The sequence below is a fragment of the Athene noctua genome, chromosome 1, assembly GCF_965140245.1.
Source record: "Athene noctua chromosome 1, bAthNoc1.hap1.1, whole genome shotgun sequence".
NCBI classification, from domain to species: domain Eukaryota; kingdom Metazoa; phylum Chordata; class Aves; order Strigiformes; family Strigidae; genus Athene; species Athene noctua.
Genome location: NC_134037.1, coordinates 69,506,498 through 69,526,086, shown reverse-complemented (window position 1 = coordinate 69,526,086; position 19,589 = coordinate 69,506,498). Strand labels below are relative to the sequence as shown.

Genomic DNA, 19,589 nt, shown 5'->3' with positions numbered 1-19,589 from the left:
TCATCAGTGATTTGCTAGAGTGGGAACTATTTTGCTCTGGGTGTTTTGATCTTAAGGAAAAGTGGTTGTTCATCTTTAGGTAGAATAGTTGTCTTTCTTTATTATGGTGTTTTTATTGGTATGGAAACTAAAACAAACTAAATTTTTCTTCTTATAAAAGAAGGCAATGAAAGTACTGTTTTATCCTTTGCTCATCCATATCAACATTCAGTTTTGATTTATTTTTAGTGAACTTGGGCTTACCTCTGCACTTCTGGGGAGTATGTATGGGCAATTAAACAGAAGTATCATGCAGTAATGCTTAGGGACAAGAAGACCATTGATAAGAGACAGTGGTAGTGATATACATGCTATAAAGGAGTTTCCCTCATTGGCAGAGAGCATGGCATAACTCTAAAAAAGATTTTTTTGTGGAAACAGTTATCCTTTCTGTGGAAGAGCTTTTGGGACTTGAGCATCCTTGTGAAGGGAAGGGAATCCAGAGCACAGCATACTCCTTATCACTGTCACTCTGTGAGATGGGAGATGAGCAGACCTCTACCTGTTTCCCTTGCAAGAGCATAGTGTGTGGGTATCTTGTGCATATGGGTGATTGACTTCAGGCCTTCACTCCTTCCGTGCCTTAATTCTTTTCCTTCAGATTATACCCAACTGTTTTCTTTAATAGCCCTTGAAGGAATAGTTAAGAAACTTATTTAAATGAGAACTGGTAGCCATATACCAACATCTTGTCATCCACATTAAGTTCATATCGCCTGTCATTTCCATTTCTCGCATGCAATTTCCAGTTCTGACAAGTGACCCATCAAAGATCCTCAGCTGCTCAAACACATTTATTGGATATACCTTGGATACAACTAATCTCTGTTGGGTTTTGGGTTGTTTTTTGGTTTTTGTTGTTGTTTTTTTTTTAAATGCCGTTCTAAAACTGTAGTTCTTTGAAGTCATGATTAAACATGATGATTCCAAAATGAAAAGAGTGATTCGTTTGGAACTGGCACTGCGAGCCATTTCATTCATAGGAGCATAACGCTTCTTGTTTGGTACCTGTAAGGGGTACTGGGGATGGTTTCCTCTAAGGCAGGTGATCAGATGGTGTATTTTGTGTTCTGTGAACATATAAAATGCTTATATCGCAAATCCTTGGGTTCAATAGACTTTGGGGGTGTATTTCTTAAAATGAAATTTATAACTTAAAGAATGTAAGGAGATTTGTAAAGCTTTAAAGCCTTTCTGAGTCCTCATCTTGGCAGTTTACTATCAAGGCTCTTAAATGTATTCAGTGAGATGTTGACAGTCTAGGTATTTTTAAGACAACATTTTACACACACTAAGTACATTCCCTCTTCAAAGTAGCTATCAAAACAAGTTTTTCTGCAGTTGCCTATTTGCCAAAATCATTCCCTAGAGATTTTAAAGGTCAGACTGCTTTCCATTGGAGAATGGATGCCAACCATATGATACCTTTCAAAAATAGGTATAAGTGGTGGGTTGGATGCCAACCCCAGGATACCTTTTAAAAATAGGCATGTGTGGCATTCATCTGCAAAGCAAATAGTCAAAACTTGCTGGGGAGCATCAACACTCTTCCCAGTGGGTGAGCAACCACACTGTTACTTGTACAGGGAACCAGCTGCTCACACGGAGAGTGAGTGAGGGATGGGTGAATGGTTACCTCACCTGCACTTACTCAGAAGGTTATTGCTGGTAAACTACACTGCTCCTACCTGGCCTTTTCTCTTTCTGCAGCTGAGCAGATGATCTGAGTCTCTGTCAGCCTGATGTGTGCTCTGAATGTTATGAAAACAAATGCCAAGGAGAAAGGGGAAAAAAAAATAGAGCATGTTGAACAAAATGGCTTTTAATGTATCCCTGCATTGCACTTAACTTTAAACTCTTACCTGAGGTGTTTGAGTTAGGGATGTAGTTGCTTTGGAGTAGGTTTTCATGTGAGTGCCACAAAGTACAGAGTTGGACCTGGACCTTTCAGGTCTGTTAAGGTCAGCACCTTATTTCTGGTCCAGCCTTACCTCTGATTTCAGTTAGTGCCAGGTAAGGTCCCCAGCTGATACAGGTGTCACATTTAGCTTATTGATAATGTCATACCATGAAATCAGATTTCCATTTAAAAAAAAAAAAAAAAAAAGGCTATTCATATTTGGTCCTTGCATGAATTTTTAATGTATTTTTAAAATCCCATAGTTAGTAGCTTTTATGTCATCTCTCACAAGAATATTGTTATATTTGTTTAAATAGTATTTATAGGAATTGAAGCTCCTTTTCAAAGAACAGAAAAAGCAAGATGACGGCTGCTGGCAGAGTAATACTCTTTTTTCAAGGTAAAAGTGGGTTCCTGGGATAAAGTGGCAGACCTCTAATGTATGACTGGCAGTGGAAAGCACTGCCCACGGCAGCAGCCGAACCCCCCAAGGGGCTGTGAGCAACTGCCGTACCATCAGTGCACATCACCAGTGACCAGAGCTTTGCCGGCAGCCGGGGTAAGGGTTATTAAAGAACATCTATCCCTGGGATATCTGGAGGCTACTCCAGTCCTTCCAGGAAGAGAGTTCATTTTCTTATTATTTAGACTAAAGGAACATGAAGAATTTGAATGGTGTTTTCTGTCTCCAAGAACTCATTCACTGTTCATTTACCCGCTATGTAACATGCAGCCCCTATTGTGAGTTAACAGTTTTTCTCAAGAAATGCAGATACTGACTACTATACATTTGCCATTCTTCAGCTGCAGCACAGTTTTTGTTATTAATAGTAGTAGTTTCTTCTCAATAATAATTGCTTGATGGGTTTCACACCTTGGAAACTGACAGCTCCATATGCAAACAAAGCACTTCCACTTGGGTATAATGTCTCTGGAAACAAAAAGTCAAAGCTCCACGGGTATGGGAGAAACATGGAGTATATAATTTGAGAATGCAATATAAGAGAAGTAGGATAGGAGTATTAGTATGCCACTCCAGGAGAGGCAAACGAACTGTCTACCATGTCTGCTGAATTTTGTTTAGTGTTATTAGTAGGAAAAATACTTACGTGATACCCTTTGTCTGGATGAGTAAATTAGTTTGAATGCAGAGAATTAACCTGACATTATTGTCATGGCAAGAAATGAAGGTGATGAAAGTACATTTGCAAACAATCTGGAGCATGAGGAGTTAGGAGAGAGAAGCTTGAATAGCCTTTCTTTTAAAAATACTGATATTTAACATAGTTAAACTTTACATTTCACTGAACTAAACATACGCAGAACCGGCACTGGTTATAAGTAAAGTATAGTGAGAAGCAGCAGCTTGTTAACTGCGATACTACTGCTTATTTTGGGCACCTGTTGCCATTTTCACATTACATTTTAGTTATAGAGTTAACTTAAAGTCAACAAATGTACAAATTTGGCACAATTTCCTCGAGAATTTAATAGGTATGTGTGTTCATGTACACACCCTTGTTACTTGTATGTAATGTATATATACACATTATACGAGTGTATCTATACCGATGTATTGTGTAGAGAGAGACAGTGAACTGTATTAGCAAGTAAAGGTGGTGATTGGTTGCCCTGGTCCCTTTTATGTTTCACTTCTGTTTACCACTGTACACTCATCTTTTTTTCTTTGATAGATATAGTTCATCTATCTTCATCTTTGTTGCCATTAATAAACCATAATGTGTACCAGTGTGTTGCACATACTGTATGCACTATATGCATATATTTCTCTATATTTGTAACCATGAGTGAAGGTCAATCTACTTATTAGGGGATTGCATAATAGGATTGCTCGATACAGCAAATAGATGATGCTCAGTGATCCTAGGTAGATTGTCCAGTCCCCTTTTCCAGTGCTTTGTTTCAACCCTTATACGTTCCTTTAAAAACTTAAGTACTTTCCTAAAAGCGCAGGATTGGAAGAAACCTTTGGATAGACCGAGTTCTGTCCTCTGCTACTGTAGGCAATAGCCTCATCTCCTTTACTAGTTTTTCTGTTTCTGTCCTAGGAACACTTAAGTCTTTTGCTGTCGCTGCTTGGAAGGTGGATTCATATCAGCACTTTCAATAGCATTAGAAACGTAGTATGATTTATTAGGGGGGGAAAAGTCCAGCAAGTCCTTAGAATGTTTAGTATTGTATATGCTCAGTGGAGTTACAGTGCATCACATCTGTGCACCCTGAAGATAATTAGTTCACCTGTAGTTTCAGAAAGGCTCATGCCAAATAAAGGAATATGGCTCTCCAGGTGTAGTAAATTGTGCTGTAATACAGTATTTGCCATTGAGTGTTCTCTACTCTCTGCTACTCTGATAGTTCATCTGCAAACACATCTCCATAGTGTATGTGAAAATGGATGCTGGAGAAGACCTCTATCTCTAGAGCATATGCCTACTCCCCAGTAAAATGGATGGAGAATCAGAGATTTTTTAAAATGGCTCACTGTGACTCACTACAGTGTATCAGTAATAAAATCTATCTAAATTTGGTAAGGAACTCTAGGAATTAATCACTCTTGTTATTTACCCATTTATTTTTTTCTAGATGTTTGTTCCTTGCCTTTATAGCAGTTATGTACCATATGTTTTAGGAACCACAGAGGTAAAATTTCAGCAATGACTGTTGTATGGTATTCTAGGATTAAGGACTTCTGCTCTTGGAAAATTAATCGGCATCAGATTTTCAGTCATCTCCATGAAAAACTGTAGTGAAATTAGGAATAGCAAAAACTTTCAGAATGCTTTGGATTTTAATGATTTTTTTTTTTTTCACATTTTCTAACACAATACAAGTGTCAATAGCACCTAATGAATTTAAAATCACCAAACCTGGTTCCTGTTCGGAGGAGAACACATTTACTATAAATCGTGTATTGGCTACTCCAAAAAATGCAGTTACTCAAAATTTCTTGTCTAAGATTTTAATAAATAGTAACATTGCTTGGCTGCATGATGGTCTTTCTGCAACAGTGTCTTTCTAAGAAACCTGATGATATTTGAGGCCAGAGACTGATTGGGCTTTGTTTTGTTATTTGCAGTAGTGGACCAAAAAGCATTAGATTGAATGAAAACAGAAAGTTTAAAGCATAATTAAGTGACCTTAAAATAAATAAATGTATGTTGTTTTTTCAATCAGAATAATACATATGTTTCCTTTGTCACAAGACAAGGCCTTTTCCAAATGTAGCATGTGTGAAGATGAAAAGTACAGGGAAGTAACCTGAGGTTCATAAACTATAACTTACGTTTGCACAACATTTTTAATTGGTTAAGTTATCTATTACTTCATTCTTGATTACTCCATAGTACTGGAAGTGAATACATGGGTTCCCAAGTGTAAGTTAACAATGTTTTCCCTTTTAATTTCATACATAATCAAGCTTTTTAACATTGAGGATAACAAATCCTTACATATCCTTAATTTGTGATGAAAATAATTTTTAAAGGTTCCATTTTTTGCTGATTCTGATGTGTTTTCAGTGTTATGGTATGCAGTCAGTCTTGGGGAGAGTTTCTAGCACCTTTAGGATTGATTAACTTTAATACCTGAAAATTGAGTTGACAATTAAAACAGAGCTATTGAAGATGGTGAATGTTGTACTTTTGAAACAAATTTTTCACCGCTATGCATTGTATAAAAAGGAGTGCAAAGAAAACATAAGACCCTGATTTAAAAGCTCATCGAACTTCATGTAAAGCATCTTGTTTTGGGGTGATATATTGGCCTTTATATTGTACTTAATATATTAGGCCAGGGGTTCCTTTAAGTTTTGTTCACAGGAGATCATTTGCTATATGAAACAACAGTTTAGGAGCTGATTAATGTCTGTGATACAGTTTTTTCCTAGAGTAGAACAAACACAATTTGCAATTTTTATAGTATTAAAAAAAAAAAAAACAAACCACAAACAAACAAATATAATTAGGCAATACACAAAAGCTGTGTGGACCACAGAAGGTCCACAGGCAACTTCCTTTGGCACACCAACATTTTCACTCTTCCAATACAAGATAAAACAGTTTAGTCCTTTAGTACCTGTGTGAAGATGCTAAGTAGGAAGCAGAGAACCATAAAGGCAGAAGTAAAAATAGGTCCACTGTGAGTTGAAGCTGTTAGTGAAAGTAATGATATCTTTGCATTTATGGGTTAGCAATAAAATTCCTCTTTGCAGAGGGGTAATTCAAGCTTATGCGTTATTTAAGTGCACTATCAATGGGGCATTTTTTCATATGCTTTACATTTTAGCCAACATAAAAGCCAAAAGTCAGCTTAATCCTCCTTCCTTTCTTTATCTCTACTTCAGTATGTTGTGACTAAAATTAAATTGGAAGTACTCAAAGCAGCTGTGGACTCGGCACCTGTAGTCAGATGTTAAACGTAAATGATGGAAGCATCTTTAAAATGACCTCATAAAATGATAGCATTTCCTCTGTGTTTAAAGAAGTTGAATTTTCCAATTACAAATTCGCTTCCTTATGATGATGGTACCAGAAGGCATATAAAATCATTGTATCACTTTCATTTATGATTATAAAGCAGCAAGTTTGTTTTGGAAGTTACTAATTTGTATCTAATTGAGATGGAGAGAGGGAGGCTCTAGTTAATCTTGTTTACTCACAACTGTACCCTTGGATGTTTATCAAATCCAAAGAAAAGACAGGTTGTACAGAATTTGAATCAAAAGCTATTGTCAAGTTTTAACAAGATTCCTATTTAAAACAGAAGAGACAAGCCACATCAAGGTAGCTATTGTCACTTTGCCCGTAATTTGTATTACTAAGTCAACTGGTATGTCTAACCTATAAAATCATATGCTTGTCTCAAATCTTTGCCAGACAAAGCAGAGCGATTTTAAGACAAGTTGTAGTACATTTGATGGTGTTAGCTAAAAAACATAGTATTTGAACAATTAGTTTTGTCTTTTGTTCCTAGATTTTCTCTAGCAATTTATTCTGTAATGATGTATGAAATGTTCAGTGTGAGCAGTATCTAAGCATCAGAGGTTTGGGTTTTAGTGGTGATAAGTACCTTCCACTCTATTAATAGTCGCTGTTAGCCTTAGCGGCTTCCATCTTTTAAAAATGAAGATTTTTCAGTGTTATCCTTGGGATTTTCTTCACTTCTTTCTTAATACTGTTAAGCATTACTGGCAAGTGCATTTTGCCTCAGGGTGGATGAAGCAGTGGCTCTGTACATGGGAGTTACACCAAAAAGAAAACAAAATTTTGACAAATCTGTGACATTCTTGTTTAGATGGAACTGAGTGAAACCTCTACCAGAGTACAGCTGCTTATATTACTATGATGGAATATTTTATTTACTGCTCTTACAATAAAAAATAATTTTTAAAAACGATGTGTGATATAATCCATCTAGTGACATGTTATAATCTACCCGTCTGGAGACAGGACTAGCAATTTGCAGTGCAGCTTCCAGGTTATAATCAAGTAGAAGCAAGTGTTTTCCTGCAGAATCTCAAGGGATTCTTCTTAGGTCCTTAACAAGAGAGAGGTGGTTTGTCATACTCACTTCTCCGTGGAATCTTTACATAGCATATGCACAAAGAAACAGTTTTCTGGTGGTTTAATTGTTTAAGGGTTGATGCTTCAGGCTAATGAGCTCCGCTGTTGTACAGTTCTGAAGTTCTGACCCTTGACAGTCTGTGAGTAAGTGTAGCATGCTCTAAATAACTGTAAGGTCATTCTTCTTCAGCTGTCAGGTTTAGGTTTGAGGTATGCATATTTATATCCTAATTCTGAAAATGACTGCTGATGTTGTCGTGAAGTGTGAAAGGTCTGTCTACTCAGAGATCATTTTAGGACTGGAATCTTTAGTATCCATCTCTGTAAACAGCAAAGCATATTTCAAAAAAAATCTTCTCTTTCTGTACTTTAGATGATTATCTATTTAGATTTATGAAAAACCATCATTAAAGCTGAATGCCCATTAAGTGATTAAAATAGCACTCTACAGATTGACAATTTCATATATGTTTTCTTTGTTTGCACGTGCTGTGTCTCAGTAAAATAACTGGGGGGAATCCCCCTGTGTATGACTGTAAGCATCCCATATATATCTGCATGCTTTTGAAACAAAACTAATTTGGAAAAAAAGTTTTTAAGAAAAAGTCACAGAAGGTAAATGGTTTTACTGCTAATTTCTGCTTCAAGTACTAGGGTGACATGCTTTTTTTCAGTTTTATACTTGGGTCTCAAGAGATACTGCATTTATTAAATTGATATTAATTAGAAATGAGAGAGCAGTTTGGTAGTTTTAGACTTGATTAGATTCTCCAGAAAAGCCTAGATAGCTCTAGTGCAGAGAGAAGAACCTAAAACTGCTTTGTATTCCTTCTGCACTCAGTTGAAAAGCAACTTTTCTATGAAATTTCTATTTTTTAATGATTTGGGACTCTCAAATTTTTTTTCATGTCACTGTTGATATGAGTATTCACATTCAATCTGATACTGGTGCATACAACTTCACTTGAAGTCAGCAAGAGGTGGTGATTTGATGTGGAGTCTGACAGTCTTTGAGATTACGATAGGGGAAATGATTTGAAGGAGTGCTGGATGGTTGTTACAGGTCCTCCTTTTTGCTGCTTCTGTAATGAAGTCCTGCATTCCAGTGAACAGTATGATTTTATTGAAAGCATGCGATGCCTTCCAAAAAGGCGTGATGGTGAGAGATTGTGCATTTCCTGACAGCCATGACAAAATGATTCCAGCTGTTCTTGAGAATCGCCTAATGCTGTGCTGAAAATTGCTATTTTGTACATCTTCTTTAGGATTTAAGTGCAGTGATGTTTATTTTCCAGTATCATTTAACTGCTTCTTGTTAAATAGTTGTTAGCACAACAGACAATTTTGGTAATGCTGTTTTTGTTTGTAATCTTTTAAGGTTGTGCTGGTGAGATGGAACGAACCATTCCAGAAATTAGCAACCTGCGATGCAGATGGAGGAATATTTGTTTGGATACAATACGAAGGCAGATGGTCTGTGGAGCTTGTGAATGATCGTGGGGCACAGGTTGGTACGCATGTTTTCTCTGCAGTCAAGAATGATCAAGTGCTGAGAGACAAAATGAAGAGGACAATGAATGGTGCTTTATACCTTTCAGAAAGCACAGGAGAAAATGAAACATTTCTTTATTGAAAGGAATATGCAAGAATTGTCACAAAGACACTTTGCAAGGACAGTTGCTTTATCCAATAGCCGGGACAACTGGGCTAATATTTGCCCTGTCTAGTTCTGTGCAGTGCTGCCTTTTATTGAAACAACAAAAAATTCCTACATGGCCCATGTGTCTATTTTCTTATCTTTGCTATGTTAAGGTAAGCGACTTTACATGGAGCCATGATGGGACTCAAGCACTAATCTCCTACAGAGATGGATTTGTGCTGGTCGGTTCAGTCAGTGGACAGAGACATTGGTCTTCGGAAATCAACTTGGAGAGTCAGATCACCTGTGGCATATGGACTCCAGATGATCAACAGGTAATGGGGCTTTTAGACATGCGAATTGTGTTGCATTGATATGATACAGAATACACCTTTTTAGAAGTTGTTAAGTCAAATGGTCACCTTGTAAGAACAGTTTCACTCAAAACTGGTGCTCCCACAGATAATGAAAATTTAATTCATCGTGTCATTCTCATTAGGCAAATGTGATAATGTACCAAGTTACCTATCATCACTTTTCACCCTGATTCACATGCAGTCTTCTTCAAAGTTAGTTGTTTGAGACAGAAATCTGTAATAAGTGAGCAACTGAGGTCATCTACCTGGATTTGTGCAAAGCTTTTGACACTGTCCTGCACAACACCCTTGTCTCTAAATTGGAGACACATGGATCTGATGGATGGACCACTTGGTGGATAAGGAGTGCGACTTTATGGTCGCACTCAAAGAGTTGTAGTCAATGGCTCGATGTCCAAGTGGAGAGCAGGGATGAGTGACATTCCCCAGGGGTCAGGATTGGGACTAGCGCTGTTTACCATCTTTGTTGGTGACATGGACAGTGGGACTGAGTGCACCCTCAGCAGGCTTGCCAGTGACACCAAGCTGTGTGCTGTGGTCAACACGCTGGAGGGAAGGGATGTGACGTCCAGAGGGACCTGGACAGTTGAGAGGTGGGACCATACAAACCTCATGAAGTTCAGCAAGGCCAAGTGCAAGGTCCTGCACATGGGTCAGGGCAGATCCAAGCACAAATACAGGCTGGATGATGATGAGTGGATTGAGAGCAGTCCTGTGGAGAAGGACTTGGGAGTACTAGTGGATAGCAAACTGACTGTGAGCCAACAATGTGCACTCACAGCCCAGAAAGCCAACCGTATCCTGAGCTGCATCAAGAGAAGTCTTGCTATCAGGTCAAGGGAAATGATTCTTCTCCTCTACTCAGCTCTCGTGAGGCCTCACCTGGAGTACTATGTTGAGCTCTGGGGCCACCAACATAAGAAGGACATGGACCTGCTTGAGCGGATCTGGAAGAGGGCCACAGAGGTGATCAGGGGGCTGGAGCACCTCCCTTATGAAGACAGGCTGAGAGAGTTGGGGTTGTTCAGCCTGGAGAAGAGAAGGCTCTGGGGAGACCTTATAGCCGCCTTCCAATACTTCAAGGGGGCCACAGGAAAGCCAGAAAGGGACTTTTTACATGGGCAAGTAGTGATAGGACAATGGGTAATGGCTTTAATCTGAAAGAGGGTAGATTTAGATTAGATATAAGGAGGAAATTCTTCACTGTGAGGGTGGTGAGGCACGGGAACAGGTTGCCCAGAGAAGCTGTGGCTGCCCCCTCCCTGGCAGTGTTCCAGGCCAGGTTGTTCAGGGCTTTGAGCAACCTGGTCTAGTGGAAGGTATCCCTGCCCATGGCAGGGGGGTTGGGACTAGATGATCTTCAAGGTCCCTTCTGACCCAAACCATTCTATTCTATGAATTGTACCCCTAATTTGTTGATACAGCTATCTTGAAAAAGCATTTGAGCAGAGGTACAGCCTATGCTAGTAAACATCTGATTGGTCATTTCTGTATACAACTCTCCAATCTGCACTTGCAGTAAAAGCAGTTCCAGTGACAGATATGGTTATGTTTACCTTCACTTGAGCAAATGGATCCAGTTGACTGTCAGAGAGACCTCTCAGCCATATGCAAGCAATGTAATTTAAAAGGCCATTTTTCCAACCATTGAGTCCAAAACTTCCTGAGCTTTGAAAAAGCCAGTTAAAAAATTCATTATTGTTTTTCTGAAAAAGTATGTGATATTGGTCACATCACCATTTATAGCAGGGCTTAAGCTAGCCCATTGGTTTCATTTGCAGAATTTACAATGGTCCTTTGCCATTTGTGTTGAGCTTACTGGAACTGTCTTTCCTTCCACATGCTCACTGTCATTATGGTTAATGTGTGTATAATATAATACTGAAATAAATTATGAGGTAGAATAGTGCAAAGAGAAACTGTTATGATCACAACTAGATTATTTTCCTTCCTTCATTTTACACCGCCACAAAAAGTTCCTGGTTCAAGACTCAAGGTACCACTGACTTTAATGGAGAATACTATAAATCCATCCAAGATAGAATTATTTTGGGAATTGCTAGTGGAATATAATAGAACTAATAATACGCATTTCTGCAGCAGCATCTAATAATTTTAGAGTTCTCTGCAAAGAATAATGAGTTAATTATTGCAACACTGCTCTTTAAAACCAGGGAGACTAACTGCCTCTTTTTGAATCTGGGGAAATGTAAATCTTGACAATAAATAATTCAGTAGAAATCAAGAGGAAAAGACAACCAGCAGAAGTAGGAGGGGAAACTAAGATCTAATAGCTCTCAGTTCTATGTTTTAAACATGAGGCTACTCCATTTGTGTGATACTCAGTTGTTGCTGCTGTATCTGGAAATATCTTCACCTGGGTGTTTCATTTGGGGTGACTGACTGCCTTTAATTCAATTTAGCCAATATGTTTGTATTTTCTAATCTGGATGCTCCAACAGTAGTTATTCCAGGAAACAAACACGTGTACGGTGTCCAGATAAGCGCATTCGAACATAATGGCTAATTCCAGCTGTGTGAAAATTATTTGCTTGAGTTACAGACTCTGCTGCTGTTGAACTCATTGAAACAGAGACCAAAACCAGCCACAAGTTTGATGTTACTCTACGCAGTTTTCCTAACTGTGGAGTTTGCATGTTAAGTGATGATGGATCTTTGTACTGTTTTCTGGAGTTGGTGGAAAGAAGCGATCTTCTAAAATGTGTTTAGGTGTATTTGCCTCTGGAGGCACAAGGAGATACAATTCACTGAGGTACTAGGCAAGAGACTATGCTCAGTTCAAACTAAAAATAGCAGATTGGAGGGGAAGGACATCGCATATATTACACACAAATAAGCACGTACAGAAATGGATACCCTTACTAGCTTATCTCCTCATCTGATTTCTCTCGTGATTTGTATCTGTGTAAATGAGAACAGAATATTATTCTACTCTAGAGTAGTTTCAGCATCTTCCCTCTTGCCTAATGTAATCTACTTGTCAGTACAGTGAGTGAAAGATGTCAACATTTAAATTTATGTTTTCTTACTATTCTTTTTGTAACCCCTCTGTCACCATGAAGGTTGCTAGTGAAAGTATTCCTGGAAAGTCTTACACTCCATGGTCCCATGACCTTTAAAACAATTAACTTGGAAAGTTAAATTTCCAAGGGGAATGTATTGTTTGGTATTTGTTTTCTATTGTCCTGATAAAAATTTGCTCAATATAGTCTGTCCATTCACTGCTGCATGCATCCTCCTCTTTTCTTCAGGTCTCATTTTCCATCTTTTCTCCTGTCTGTTAACACTGGTAGGCTATCACCTCTGTCACTCCTCACCATGGCTTTGTGGCAGCTCTGCAAGAGGAGGGTGATGTCCTACCATCATCTTTCTGTTGGAGGCAAGAAATGGTTGGAGCTACAGTATTGCCAACCATCTTCTTGTTTGACAGAGCATGAATGATCCCTGGGTTAGTGTCCTTGCTGTGCATTGATGCAGGCTTGTAAGGAAAGCACCTGAGGTAGTGGCTGATGCCACCTGTGGTTGAAACTCCATAGTTAACTCTTCCCAAAGTCTTTTGAGAGCCTAGAGATGGGATGAGAGCTAGAGAGATGGCCAGGGTGGAGTACAGTCCTGCTGAAACTGAGCATATAGTTTTATAGTTGTATCTTTTAAGTGATTTGGTATGTACTTTGCCCTGATGAAGTTATTGGCTGACTTTATGAATACTAGATACTACTATTCTGCATTTTCTTTCAGGAAGAGAGTGGTATTCTTCTTCTTGTGGCTCTGTTTTTTTCAGGATTTCTTGAGCTCTCCTCATCTGTTGCGGACAGACTTACTGTGAGTCATAGGATGGTTGATACAATTTGGTTGACTGCAATGCTTATGTCATCGTATGCATGTGTCATCAGATGATCTTCTCATGAAGGTCATCAGTAGATTTTTACTGTGGTTCACACCCAGGTGTTGAGTCTGGACTTTGAGCTATGGGCTTCTTCAGCTAATTCAGTACATAGGCCTTTTGATTGTGATTCTGCATGTTTATTGTAGAGAACTAGAAGTTAATTTTCTCACTTCAGTGTGTGTCTGTAGTCCTGCTCATTTAGATGTTTCCTGCTCCTGTACACTATAGCCAGAGCATGAATCTGGCCAAGGCAGAGTGAGCGCCCCATTATACCAGTGGCCTCTTGAGGATAATAAGCAAATACACACAATAGGAAGACCTAACAGAACTGGGTCCTCTGTATCTCAAGCAGAGTGCCACAATTGGGTTAAATTTGGATGGATGACATCACTCAGGAGTGTGACCTTCCTGTCACTGTTTTGAAGTGTTTTTTTCAGGGTTACAAGAGCTGTAGTGGAGCATACTTCCTTGGGGTCATGCGGAGTATTTTTCGGGTGAGAAGGCGCACCTAGGATCATGTAGGAATGAAAAGTATATTTGAAATGGAAAGTAAGTTTGAAATATCAGAGAATGCTGAACCTTCTGTGGTGTCATACCACACTTGTTTGCAAAGAGGGAGTGTACATACCAAGTAGATTGAATGATTTCCCAAGTGAGAGAAACTTGAGTTTTGTCTAGCCAAAGGGTTTATTTATAATTATAGAAGCAATATCAATAAGTAACTGAAGATTTTTCCTAAGCCCACAAGTAATATAAAATATCTTTACAATGCTTCATCACCCATCCTGTGTGCTTGCTCAGTTTCTAGTGACATTTTTCTATCAACTTCTGCTGCCCTTGGGCCATCCTCTCCTTCTCCCAGATTTTACCTATTAAAGAGGCTTATCTCTGTTCACGATGGAGAAAGTCATAATGTCAGAGAACTGGGTGAAAACTGCAGAGGGATCTAATTATCGTCTTGTTTATAGCAATATAGTGTAACTCCCTGGACTTCTTGGGGTTGTTTCTGTTGCTGTTTCTGTGTGTGAGAAGGGAATCAGAAGGAAATGACTCTCTAATAGAGGGCAGCCTCAATAAAAGTGAATGACTGTATTTTAATTCCTAGATATCCCAAGAGGTGTTATTAATCTGTATTTGTTCCCTGCATCTGAGCTAGTGTAAATTATTAGACTTTTCTGACAGCTGTAAGAGCCCATTTCTATTTCCCCTCTCCCTACTCTTTCCTTTTGTAAGCTTTTATTTGAGGAAATTCAGGGACTGGCCAGGATTCTCTTTGGCCAGGACATGACAGACTACAGGCACATGTGAACTTTGCCAGAACATTTCCTTCTGTTTGCTTTGAAAATGGGTGTACAAGCAGTTAGATAATTTGATTTGCATCCTGCTGGGTACAAGATTACCTATTGTATGCAGTCCCATTGCAACGCAACATGTATTAGTACTAAGAATATGTAAATGCAGGCCCCAAGTTTCAGCCTGTTCTGTGTCTAATCATACAAAATTCTGCTCTCTGTGAGCAGCACCATATTAGAAACAGATATTGTGTGCACTGCAGGGTCATACAAAACACTGGAAGAAAACAGTGAGACCAGATGAAACTGCTTTGTCTCAGAACGCAGTGTGCGGAAGGTCTGTATGTTTTTTTAAAATCTTTTGTAGTTTGCAGTAGCTGTGCAGGAAGGCAGTGTCTATGCTGTTAGTCACTCCTGCTCCCAGCGCTCGCCTTCCCTACTCCCATGGCAACCACAGACGCTTCAGCATCTTTTTCCCTGACAGGCTCAAGGCAGGGGCAGGCTTCAGCTCCTTCAGCCTGCCTGCAGCTTGTCTGCAGCATCCTTCCTGCAGCACTTCAGGGTGGAGCTGGGGACCCAGAAAGGAGCTTCATGTGAAGGAGGGGATTTGTGCTGTCTGGTGTAGTTGGGTGAGATCTGTGTGCTAGTACAGCACTTGGTGCCTTTCGTGTCCCTGATAGGGTCAGCACTGTTCTGTGCCAAGCAGCTGCTGTGAGGTGGGAGCTACGGCACAATTCTCACCAGGAGGTAGGAGCTAAGTAACAAGAAGCACTATGAAATGTTTACCGGTGGCACCAGGCGTTTCATGAGCTTGCCTCTCAGGCTCCTTGGGTTTGGTGTGACTTTAGTTCCAGCAGGAATTTTAACTAAGTAGTCCATTATAGTAGAGTCTGCTTTTGGACCCCCCCCATTTTCATCTGTGGACTCTGCAGTTGCTACTGCCTTTTCAGGGAAATAATTGTTCTGAACAACTCCTAAGCTGAAAGTAGGGATATTAGCCTTACCTAGCTTCCAGAACATGGCTTAAAAAGAAGGAATTCACAAGTGTTTGAAAATGTTGCATCTGTTTGGGCCATGATGTCATCTTCTCACCGACATTGTCTTTGGCCTGCTGCTCTGGAACAAAGAGTTTGTGCTTCCATTCACCCTACCATTTTGGTTTTAATCAGGTGCTATAGGTCACATCTGATTCAGACAGTCCTTGCTATTGTGATAGTCAGCTGATCAAGTTTAATTATGCTTAGACACCTAGCTGTGTGGAAAAAATCTTGAAGACAGCCTTCTAATGAGTTAACAAAATGATGAAAGGGAGTTACAAACAGGGGTGATATAGGGAAGGCAAATATTACCTTACTTACTATGAATGAAGGGAAGAAAGGACAAAATGAAAAAAATTACAGCCTATAAAATTTGAAAGTGTAAGCAATTATTTTGGTCTTCATTAGAATACTTCTTGTCCCTATTAGAGGGTCTTTACAGGTTCATGTGAAGGAGCCTTTAAAATGCCAGGGAATATCTATATTTTTGTGTCCTAACATATAAAAATGCATCTTTTCCTCCATCAATTCTGGATGCAAAGGCTATCAAATGACCATACATATATGTTTACAATGACTAGGGCCACTCAGAATTGCACTGTAAGATACAGTCTTTGAGGAAGAACTGAAAGACTTATTTTCATTGATGGATGAATTACTCAGATTACTGGGAAAAATGGCTAGAGGCTTTTTATAGCATTGAAGAAGTGTCATTAATTAACTAGGCAGTTTATTCAACCCACAAGGACTGCCGACAGCGGTTAAATTGCATATGAGGATTTTAACATTGCATGCTGCATAATTGAGCAGTACCATTAAAATGCAAAAAGAGGACAAAGGAAGGAGACTTCAGTTGTCTTTCAAGATAAATCCGTTTGTTATATAAAACAAAGAGATAAACAAACCCCACCACAGCTTAACTGTCTTTAATATTTTGGACTATTTTTAGATGCATTTCAAACCTTTGTGTCAGACTTGCTATTAAAATTAATGATTTCTGCTTGCTGTGCTAAGGGTTCTGCGAATGTTTACTATCCTACTGCATCCTTTTATAGACAAGATATGTGGGGTTTTTATATATACTTAAAATGTTCAAATGTTTTTGCAGAGACTTTGTTTTCTTGTTTTATATATTTATATGTGCTGGAAGCCAGTAACACTTTGTTTTTATTCTTTGCTTGGTGACTTGATTTTTATGATGCCACATAATAATGACAGACAGATTTTGTGTGAAAAAGTAATGTGAATTTTAAGTGCTAGTTAACTTTTCTTTTTCCCGTTGCTTTTTATTATGTTGTTTTAAAGCTGCATTATGCAACTATTTCTGAAATAATAGATTTCTCTCCCCCCCCCCCTTCTATTTTGCCAATTATTAGGCCTAGCATAAAGGACACAGCCAGCATAAAGATGAACCAATAACCAAATTGTATTTGATACAAAAGGGTCAGTACATGGGTGAGTGCTGGGGGTACAAACAAGTCAGTCAGATTATACATAATCAACATCAATCCCACTGACCCCAACAATGACACTGCACAACCAACAATGGGTGGAATAAATGGTGAAATGCAGTTTCCCATAGAAGGAACAGGAGACAACCGAGTCAACAAACCAAATACAGAAGACCAAGGAAGCCACATACTGAATCTCTACACAGCCTGCATTTAGAAAGGCCAGACCTGACTGGAGCCCAGTTCCAGGGAGGCAGGAGGTCCTTCCCCAACAGGAAACTCTGCAAAGTGCATCCACCTCACAGACAGACACTGCCCCTTCCTGCAAGGGGTCCCAGCTTTTGTCCCTAAGTGGGACACCTGACCTTTGCTTACTCAGTGTGGGACACCCGGGGCTCATTTACCCAATGGCTCTCCCTGCAAGGCAGCCACACCCTGGAGGGAAGCCTAAAGGCAGACTCGCCCCTCCTTTGTGAAGGCCTGTGGGAATCCCCCATATGTCAGCCTTAATTTGGGGCTTGGGGTTAAAACCCCAGCATGTCACACCCCCTCCCCAGTGTCTCTATACATAGTTTTCTTCGCATTGTCTTGCCTCTGCTTTTTTGTCTCAAGTAGACTTTCATGCATCATTCTGCTCAGAGTGTGGCTTCCAAAAAGAAAGAAAGAGTTAAATAGCTTGGTGCACTGTGCCTTTTTTCAGTTGTGCTCTCCTTTTCTCACTAGCAGTGAGCAGCTACACTGCAGATTTCAGTACTCAGATGGGGACTTCATAGGCTTTGCCTTGAGTTTAGGGGAAGGTAGACAACAAGGATGTTCTTGGAGTGTCTAGGGTTCATCTGTGGCTTCAGGAGCCATGGCATCTCTCTGTGGGTTTGTTCCAGACAATGTTTTTCCTTCCAGAAACCCTAGCTTATACTGCACAGTTATTGAGCAGGTAATTGAAGGAGTGGAGCAACAAGGTGATGCTTCATTGTGCTTGCTTCTTCCCACTTGCTTCATCTGTGCCTTGCCTAATCTTTCCCTTGATGCTCTTCATGCAGCCTGTAATGGCAAGATACTGAGAGAGCTGACAAGATGGTGCCATTTGTTCTAGTCATGAGGACTGTAACATGGGGGATGTTTATGGGCTGACAGCATCATGGCTTATGTTTTCTCGATAGGTCCTGCAATGTTTCATGTCAACACTGTTTCAGATAAGTCTTGCAAAGAAATTTTTCCTTTAATGACTCTATTTGAAAGGGGTAATACAATTGTTTTACTGTTTTGCTTATCCTTGTAGACAGGTTATTTGAGGTTTGTAATTGCAAAAAGCAAATGGCTGAATGGATTTCTGCATCCTCTTGGATGCACAGTGTACTGGGATGTACAGATTGCCCTCAACAGCGTATCTTGTAACTCTTTACCTTGATCTGACATGACAGTCAGATAAGTTATAAGTTCTGATTTTAGTTTTAGTGTCTGGAGTTTGTTAAGCTCTGCGCACTCTACCACATCTTGCCCTCCTTCAGGAAAGGAAGGATGTCAAGAGCTGAAGACTCATTGTGCTATTCAGTTAATGTGTCTACTTAGCATTTTTATACCCAGTGCTGTTTTACATATTTGGAGCATCAGTGATTGAGTCAGCAAAATAAAGATGAGTGCAAATAGAAGTACGACCAGTGTCTGTGTGGGAAATGTTTGGAAGAAAGAAGTTGTTTGCCTCTCCTCTCACCTTGCTGGCACTTGTCAAGAAAGATTTGCCCGTACAGCCTGAAGTCTTTACTTCCTTGGGACAGGGAGTACTTCTTTGAAACTGTGTTTCTGAAAAGCACTGTGTTATACTTCAGCTGCAGGGGTAAATATTAAGAACAAGGATTTGCAGTGCAGAGTAGCAGCAGATACTTATGCTACCTTTAGGCAGTTTGGGGAAAAAATGACACGTCCTTGGAAGCTGCTGTCTTTCTAAGAAGTCATATGTAATGTACGAAAATTGCTTTAATTTAATTTGTTCATTCAGATTTTGAGTTGGTCAAGAGAGGACATGTGGGTGGAAGTGCAATTCTTACAGAGGAAAATCTCTCCAAACTCTCAGGGTTTTACAGCTTTTTTTCAGAAACCGTCTGTGTTATTCCACTGCCAGACCCACTTTGCTGAGAACGCTTTGGCCCCAGGACCCCTTTGGTTCATCCAGAGCTTTGTGGTCTTTTCAGTTCAAAAGAAATGTAGCTGCCAGAGCAGTTAATTTACACTTTATTATCACTGGGACTTGATCAATAAGTTTTTTGGAAGTTAGTAAGACCAGGAACCAAATGGGGTCTTGAACTTGGGTCACCACACGCGTTCAAGCCTGTAAATAGCCTGAAACCTTGTGCAGGGCAGGAGGATT

General features: G+C 39.5%; 1 protein-coding gene across 10 annotated transcripts in view; it reads left to right on the top strand.

Moving 5' to 3' along the window:
* Positions 1 to 19,589, top strand: part of TULP4 (TUB like protein 4) — a 165,186-nt gene that overhangs the window by 96,593 nt on the left and 49,004 nt on the right. For all 10 annotated transcript variants that reach the window (XR_012632860.1, XM_074896490.1, XM_074896488.1 and 7 more), the window contains 2 exons: positions 8,900 to 9,028; positions 9,334 to 9,495. Coding sequence is in view for 9 of the 10 variants with exons in the window: in XM_074896490.1 (XP_074752591.1) it covers positions 8,900 to 9,028; positions 9,334 to 9,495 (291 nt within the window). In the remaining variant the exon portion in view is untranslated. The remainder of the gene's footprint in view (positions 1 to 8,899; positions 9,029 to 9,333; positions 9,496 to 19,589) is intronic.